At 37.3% G+C, this 9,485-nt stretch overlaps 1 protein-coding gene across 1 annotated transcript in view; it reads right to left on the reverse strand.

Annotated features, from left to right (window-relative positions):
- Positions 1–435: 435 nt before the first annotated feature.
- The window catches only part of ndufaf7 (NADH:ubiquinone oxidoreductase complex assembly factor 7), a 24,091-nt gene continuing 15,041 nt past the window's right edge, over positions 436–9,485 (reverse strand). The window contains exons 8-9 of the mRNA XM_039781366.1: positions 3,218–3,421; positions 436–1,368 (exon numbers count right to left, since the gene is read on the reverse strand). Coding sequence (XP_039637300.1) covers positions 1,144–1,368; positions 3,218–3,421 — 429 coding nt within the window. The 3' untranslated portion in view covers positions 436–1,143. The remainder of the gene's footprint in view (positions 1,369–3,217; positions 3,422–9,485) is intronic.

The following is a 9,485-nucleotide window of genomic DNA, read 5'->3' on the forward strand; positions in this document are numbered from 1 at the left end:
TTTCCAAGAAACGTACGAGCCCATCTCTGGTAAACACAAGAATTAAAGTGGTGCTTTAACATGACTCTTTGTGGAGAAACTCAGATTTACAGATCTGTCGATTAAATCAACTAATGGATCAGTCGGTACGCAGCAGAAAGAGATGTGTTAAAAATGACACAACATGTGTAGTCCCTGAACACACTCACCACATGTGTTAAAATTCTACACACGTTGGAATTGTTGGTTGCTTTGTAAATTATAGAGTGTGGTCTAGACCTACTCTATCTGTAAAGTGTCTCGAGATAACCTATGTTATGATTTGATCCTATAAATAAAATTGAATTGAATTGTGTCATTTTTTAACACAAGAGTTGTGTCATCTCTTTTTGCAGTGTATTCTCAAAGACTTCGGTAAGGAGACAATAAAAAAAAAATTAGATGTAAATATTGCAATTTAAAATTATGAATAGGATTTATCCCACTGATGATTTCTTAAAACAGAGATTTAAAATGGATGTAGGAAACTGTATACAAGAAGAGATGTGTTAAAAATGACACGTGTTAAAAATGACACAACATGTGTTAAAAATGACACATGTTGACACAACATGTGTTAAAAATGACACGTGTTAAAAATGACACAACATGTGTAGTCCCTGAACACACTCACCACATGTGTTAAAATTCTACACACGTTGTGTCATTTTTAACACATCTCCTTTTTGCAGTGTACAGTTTCCTACATCCATTTTAAATCTCTGTTTTAAGAAATCATCAGTGGGATAAATCATATTCATAATTTTAAATTGCATTTATTTCACCTTTTGGCGGGAACAGGAAATTTTAAGTATTTACATCTAATTTATTTTATTGTCTCCTTACCGAAGTCTTTGAGAATACACTGCAAAAAGAGATGACACAACTCTTGTGTTAAAAATGACACAACGTGTAGAATTTTAACACATGTGGTGAGTGTGTTCAGGGACTACACATGTTGTGTCATTTTTAACACACCTCTTGTTGCAGTGTACGATTGAATGAGCGTCAGTGGACTGAGAACTTCTTCAATCTTCAGCCCTAGAGATGTCCCGTAACGTCCGTAGCCTCTCTAGAGAAGTCCCGACAGCCTCCGGGCTTCTCCGAGCTGGGGGTCGAAGCGTTTCAGGAGAGGCCGAGCTCGGTGAACCCGGCCACGGGCAGCGGCGCCGGGCTCGGCTTCTTCTCCAGCTTCAGCCCCGCCGGCGGGGCGGGCCGGGCCAGCCGCCGGGGGTGCAGCAGGCCGAAGAAGCGGAAGCGCTCGCCCATCTTGGCCGGGTTGGTCAGCACGTCGTAGCTGGCGATCAGCTGCTGCCTGGTGGACGCGTCGCCGCAGCTCCTCAGCAGAACCTGGAGAGAACCACAGAGACGGTGAAACCTTTCCGGAGACGCTCGGGAACGGCTTTCTGGTGTCCAGGCCGGAGCTTCTTCTCTCCCACTGCACGATATTCATCAAGGGTTATGTACTTCTGTTTACTTTGTTGAGAATTGCTCTCTAAACAAGGGTTAATACAGCACCTTAGTTCTTGTTTGTACAGCATTTTGGTCAGCTTAAACTGTGTTTAAATGTGTTCTAGAAATAAACTTTACTTACTTAACAAGAAACAGGGTTTAGAGAGCAATTCTCAACAAAGTAAAGGGAAGTACATAATCCTTGTGTTGTCCTTCGGGTCACTGGGACCCAAAGGACCACACAAGGGTTAAAGCTCTGCAACGTAGTAGTTTTATATCGGTATACATTCGGGGTGGGGGAAAAAATGTATACAGCATAGTATCGCAATACTGTATCGATGCACAGACGCCAAGTATGGATCTTTTATGATATATGTGTTGGTCAGTCTGTCTGCTTGACTATCTGATTTTGCAGCAATAACATTGAAGTGAGATGAACAAACAGAGAAATGTATCTTTTTAGGTAAAACAGATGTTGACAAAGTTTTCTTTTGGGGACATCATTTGAAATTGGGAAAAATTTGAAGTTGGAAAAAAGGGTAATAAATTACAATATATCGCAGAATATTGCAATATGTTTAAAATCGCAATAATATCGTATCGTGACATAGGTATCGCGATGATATCGTATCGTGAGGCCTCTGGTGATTCCCACCCCTAGTATACATAGGGCTGCACAAGTAATGGCAATTTTATCAAAATCGCAATATGGACTAGTGCAATATCCAAATCGCATTAAAAACTAAATATGTGTCAAACCGTTCTAAAATAAAGTATTGTGGTGCTGCAGAGAAGTCCCGGTCTACAAGTCCTGTCCTACAGACTACAGAAAACCTCTTTGTTTGGTACACAGCCTCGCAGAAATCACACTATCATCAGTTACATTTTTTTGAATGAGAATAATGACACAAAAATCATCATTCCCTCCAATACCGTGAATCATATCGCAATATCAGCCAAAATAATTTCAATGAGCAGTAGCATACATGTGTGTATATATACTGTATATACAGTATGGTGTTGACAAGAAATGTCAGATGTTTGAAGTAATTTTAAAAAAGAAAATGTTTCCATTACAAAGTTGACTTTTCATCTGTAAAATGTCTTGCTCTGTACAATTCTTGGGTCTGAAAAAAGCAGCAAAAACATCCAAAAAATTGGAGAAAAGACAAAAAACCTCGACGTCCAAAGGCGAAAAAAGTCTGACTTTAGTCACTTTTTTGTCCAAGTTTTTTCTTCACTTTTGCCGCTTGTTTCTGCGCTTTTTTGTTGATGTTTTTTCTTTTTTGCGCCACATTTTTGAAGCTTTTTCCCAAAAAAATTTCTTTTATACATTTTTTTTTCTTCAAATGCTACAAAATTAGTAGTGAATTTTAAGCTAACTGATCGTTTATTTGACTTGTTCAGAGCGCTGTGGGGAGCCATCCACGTCCACTTTTTTTTTTTTTTTTTGGGGACAATTCGGTAGAAAGAAACCCAAATGTTCAGATATAGAAACTTATTGAAAATGGATTAAAATTTGACCCGAGGACACCAGGAGGGTTGAAAACATGGAGAACACATTTAAATAAAAAAAAAAGACAATTTGAACTCAAACAAACGCACACTAAAGAAAACCATAAAGGATAAAAGAGAAGATTAACAATACCAACTGTTAAATTTCTCATATTCAATAATCGTGATCATAATATCTCAGAAAAACCTGCTCCGTTGGCGGTCTGAGCTTCTGTGGGACCGACAGACTCACCTGCATCCGGGAGTCGATGCCCATGTTTTTCAGGAAGGTCCTCTGCGGGACGGGTCCCAGACAGGCCACGCCCCCTCCGGCCATCCTGCGCAGGAAGCTGAAGTCCACGTCGGCGGTGAGGTCGGCCGAGCCGGGAGAGGACAGGACGTCGTGGAGACGGTGGCCTTTAAAACCCTGACGGGTCCCAAACCAGAACAGGGTTTCCAGTCAGATCGGGGAGTCGAGGAAACGACACGGGCGGTGAGTAAAACCCCCCCCCCTGCTTGGTGATCACATGACTGCAACGAGCTTCATGCGCATCACATATTCACAGAGCTATATTTAGCATCAAGAACTCTGCAATTTAAGCGTTAGACGCCCTGAGGGAAGTGTTTCGCCAAAATATCCCTAATGACCCAAAGGTGGTCCTCCTTGGTTCAATCCCGGAAGGTTTTGGGGGAAGAGCCAAAATCTATCTGTTACAAATACTCTTAGGAGCCGCTATTAAGTGTATCACGATAAGATGGTTGAAATCGGAACCACCCACATATAATATTTGGCTTAAAAAAGTATGGGAACTGTATGAGATGGAACAAATTACATATGCAATAAGGTTACAAAGACCCACATTTATAAAGAGATGGAGCCCCGTAATGAGTCTACTAATGCAATGAGAAAAGTATACTTTTGTCTTTATTACTTTTTTATTGTTTTATTTCCTTTCTTTTTCTCTTTATTCATTTATTTTTAATTATTATTATTATTATTTATTTTTTTTACTTGCCTATCTGTATATTTTCATAGCAGCTATAAATGTGTGAAGTGTAAGGTAAAATGTAAAATTGCATTGTATGTATGGAATGGAATATTTTGGTGAAAATAAAATGTGAGTTCCAAGAACTTTACAGAAAACCCCACTTATTTTTGGGGTCGTTTTGATGTGAAAAACGAAGCGGACACACATTCATTCTCCCTTGTGGGGGGAGGGGCTTAGGAGACCGTTTTGGGCTTTAGCGGAAAGGGAGGGAAGGGAGGGACTGTGAAGTTGTCGATGTGAGGATCTTCACAATCCTACCTACAGCACCTTGTTAAAATGTTTTTTTCTCAGGAGGATTTCAAAAAGGATTCTGAGATTAAATTAATTTAAAATGACGACTTTTCTGGTTTTCCCCCAGAAAAGAAAAGGTCCAGTGGCAAGTGTCAGGTCCCAGACCGATGGCAGCTTTAATCTGGAGCCCAAACGTTCTCTGTGGTTGTAATTTATTTATTTGAACGGGGACAGTGCACAAAAAACATTAATAGATGTCTTGTGCCAGGTTGTATCTAAGTGATAGTTTCCGGCCCTAGTCCCTGGGCAGGTAAGATGGCGCAATAAAATACAGACATGGTATTTACAGTATGCAATACAGACATATCTCTATGAAGTCATAACAATCTACAGGCATTATTGTCCCCCTATCCCACCCCATAAACACACAGTCATTTAGATCATCAATTCACTGGTGGGAGCCACAGACTACAGTCTATGGTGTGGGAGCAAGTCTGCTTAGTTAACAGCCAATGCTTTGCTAAGCGTGAGAATGAGTGCAAGTTAGTGCATGACATTAGCTCTGTAGGAAGAGTTTTCCACTGATTTATAGCCACAAAGGAGAATGGTGTCCTCCCAGATGCAGTTTTGCGTTGTGGGAGACTCATTTTTCTGTCCGAGCCCGGCCCGTGTCCGACAGGCATTAAGAACTTTGTGTCCGAGCCCGACACAGTTAAAATCTCTTCTTTTTTTTTTGTTTTTCTCATACTAATGACACATGTAGGCTACGTTTGTTTGTGTGGAAAGCCCTTTTTGATTAAGCAGCTGTAGGAAGGCATTCGGAAAGGTCAACAGATGAGCGCATCAGCTCACACGGGGCAACAAAGCGCGCGGTAACGAGCTGTTGAAATGTTCAGCGTGTTAACCTTTCCTGATCGCTTCTTTTCCGACTGTGGTCAGAGAACCAGCGGAGACTGGTTACCTCCAGGGCCCACGGTATGACACGAGTAACCACCAACTCTGCTCCGATGGCATCTACAACACGTCTGCTTCCTCTTTATCTCTCTCTCGTCTGCCCACTTATACCACACACACACACACACACACACACATATACATACACACACACACACACATATACACACACACACACATATACACACACACACACACACACACACACACACACATATATACATACACACACACACACACACACACACACATATACATACACACACACACACACACACACACACACACACACACACACACACACACACACACACACACACACACACACACACACACACACATATATACATAACACACACACACACACACACACACACACACACATATATACATACACACACACACACACACACACACACACACACACACATACACACACACACACACACACACACACATATACATACACACACACACACACATATATACATACACACACACACACACACATATACATACACACACACACACACACACATATACATACACACACACACACACACACACACACATATACATACATATACATACACACACACACACACACACACACACATATACATATACATACACACACACACACACACACACACATACACACACACACATACACATACATACACACACACACATACATACACACACACGCACACACACATACATACACACACACACACAAACACACACACACACACACACACGCATTATTACACACACATACGCCAAGACACGCACCCAACACACACATACAGCCACACATTATCACACACATATGCGCACACGACACACACACACACACACACACACACACACACACACACACACACACACACACACACACACACACACACACACACACACACACACACACACACACACACACACAGCTCTGTTAAAGGAGCTGCAGCACCATTTTACAACAAATTCTTATCGCGCTGATGTGACCGAACCGGACCATAATTTGTAAATATCTGTCCGAACCCGGCCCGGTCCATCGGTACCGCTAGACTCGTGGACCATTGGGACCAGTTAGGACGCTATGCCTGGGGACCCGTTGGGACCAGTTGGGACCACGTTACCGCAGTTGGGTCAATTGGGATTGCAGGACCATTAAACCGTTAAGGTATCCATGCCTCAGAGACTACACTCGCCCCTTGTGGCTGACCTAGTTCCCTGTGTTGGTTTTTTTCAGAGCAGAACTTCTCAGAGGAGGAGCAGAAGCATTATGAATTATTTATTTATTTTTTTAAATTAAGCAAACATTTGAGGAAACCTAATCTTTATTAATTGTAGCATATTTAATATTGAAAAATTTTAATGTATATTATTTAATATGTCTTATAGTGTAAAATAAAAAATTAATAGTAATATTAAAAAAAATAAATAAAATAATAAAAAAAAAAAAAAAAAAAAAAAAAAAAAAAAAAAAATAATAAAATAATAATAATAATAAGGATAGCTATATTATAAGACAGTTAAAATAGAGCTATTGTTTAAGGGAGAATGAGATGGGAGTTGTGATGCTGTTGTTTTGATGTAAATATATGATAGAACAGTTGTAAAATAAAGGTGTTAAATAATAGAAAAATAAAAAAAAAAAAAAAAAAAAAAAAGAAGAAGAAAGAGCATAAAAACACAAAAGAAGACGGGGATAAGCTGAGCCGTCTTTTTTCTTCAGTTAAAACATATAAAACAGGCCACAACAAAGTTGTGTACCCAACCTAAAAATAAAAACAAAAAAAAAAATAAAACACACAACAAAAAAAAAAAAAACAAAATAAAAAAAATAAAATTAAAAAAAAAAAAAAAATATAAAAATAATAATAAAAATAATAATAATAAAATAAACAAAAAACTACACTTTAATGTGATAGCTATAATAAATTAGAAGCTCAAGCTATCCCTTTGTTTTGTGTGGTTGTAGGTCATTTTCATGAAAAAGAAACAACAACAACACTTTAATAAAATACAGCGGCTATAGAGAAAAAAAAAAAAAAAAACAGTAATACAAGTGTGTCACCAATGAGACGCCCCCCCTCACATACACCTAGTCACATTCTCCCTGACCGTACCAGCTACCGGCCGTGCGCCTTCTGTTTCACTCTACGCGTTTGATATACAGAAAATATTGGTGATTAGGTATATTTAACCTACCTTTACACATTTATAAGAGAACAAAAAATTAGAATAAAAATCTTAGAGCATTGATGGCTTAATATTTATAATAACAATATATAAGAGAAGTAATGAATAATGATAGGAAATAAATATAAATAAATACATATATAAAAAAATAAAAAAAAAAAATAAAAAAAAACAAAAAAATATATATAAAATATTTTTTTTTTTTAAAAAAAAAACTAATAAAAATAAAACAAAGCCAAAATATCAATAGATATAGAAAAAAAATGATTGTAACAACATACCATAAAAGCACTTTTAAAGAACACTAAGAGTGTGGTAAAATATAAAAAAAGAAATGGCTGGTGCCTTTGAAGAATATATAAAAAAAAAAAAAATATTAATTATATTATAATTTTTTATAAATAAATAATAAATTATTTATTTAATTATTTTTTTTTTGTGTTTTAAGAAAACTTCAATAATAAATAGGCATATAAAAAAAAAAAAAAGAATTATTTAATGAGGTGGTGTGCTTGGGGTTTTGGCGTGCGTGGTGGGATGTACCTTTGTTGGTTGTGGAGGGGGTGTGGGATAAATAAAAGGAAAGTAAGTGTGGTTTGGTAGAGAAAAAAGAGGGCCCGCCGTAGCTTAATCTTTTTCCTCAAAAATTTTTTTTTTTTTACCGCCCTCGTGAATTTAGGGGCCTTTTTTGGGGGGGTGGGGGTTTGTTTTAAGCATGTCATTTTATTGTGAAAGACGGAAGTATGATCCGGTAGTTTTGACAGCAGTGATGGGACTTAACACCCCCCAAAAACCCACCAACGGCCATTGTTTACAGCGAGGAGATAGTGGGGGGGGGTGTCCGGTTATGGCCAAGGGTAGCGCACGGCTAATTCACCGGAGATAGCGCACTTCAGCCGGCTCTTGTGAAGTAAAAACTAAAGTAAACAGTTAAAACTACATACCGTTAGAAAGGTAGGTAGTTTTACACCATTAAATTAACTGAAAACATTAATAGAACTTTTATATTTGTATTTGAAAAGATATTTTTATAGAACGATGGCCAATAAGTGTCCGAACGTGGACACAGTGACGTTCTGACAAGCGATGAGCAATTCATAATCTGACGGAAACTACAACAAAAATAGTATCCCGAGTGCAGTATTCACAGCAGTGGAAAAAGAAATTAAAAGGGCCGGTCTTACAAATGATAACGACAGCCTCTAAAAAGGGAAGTTCAAAAAGTACTCAATGTTTACTTTAACATAGGAACTGTCGATTTGTTCACTCTTTACGCAACTAAACTAAAACTTGTATAAATATAATATATAGTCTCTCGATGTAATGTAGTCCAATACGACTAGGGCTGGGTATCGTTTTTTTTTTTTTTTCGATAACAGCGCTAAAGCGATACTTTTAAAACGATACTTTTAAAACGATACTATAAAACGATACTTTTAAAACGATACTATAAAACGATACTTTTAAAACGATACTATAAAACGATACTTTTAAAACGATACTATAAAACGATACTTTTAAAACGATACTATAAAACGATACTTTTAAAACGATACTATAAAACGATACTTTTAAAACGATACTATAAAACGATACTTTTAAAACGATACTATAAAACGATACTTTTAAAACGATACTATAAAACGATACTTTTAAAACGATACTATAAAACGATACTTTTAAAACGATACTATAAAACGATACTTTTAAAACGATACTTTTAAAACGATACTATAAAACGATACTTTTAAAACGATACTATAAAACGATACTTTTAAAACGATACTATAAAACGATACTTTTAAAACGATACTATAAAACGATACTTTTAAAACGATACTATAAAACGATACTTTTAAAACGATACTTTTAAAACGATACTATAAAACGATACTTTTAAAACGATACTTTTAAAACGGTGCCTGAACCGGTACTTTTTAATAAAGTTTAAAAAAAAGAAGGGTACTAAAAAACAGTCGGCGACTTGTTTATTGCTAAGGCCACATGGTCAAAATTAAAGGTTTAATAATAATGTAATAACCAGAACAATAACTGATTTCACCAGTAAATTGCTGTTGAACG

This window comes from Perca fluviatilis, chromosome 18 (genome assembly GCF_010015445.1).
Source record: "Perca fluviatilis chromosome 18, GENO_Pfluv_1.0, whole genome shotgun sequence".
Classification (NCBI taxonomy): Eukaryota; Metazoa; Chordata; class Actinopteri; order Perciformes; family Percidae; genus Perca; species Perca fluviatilis.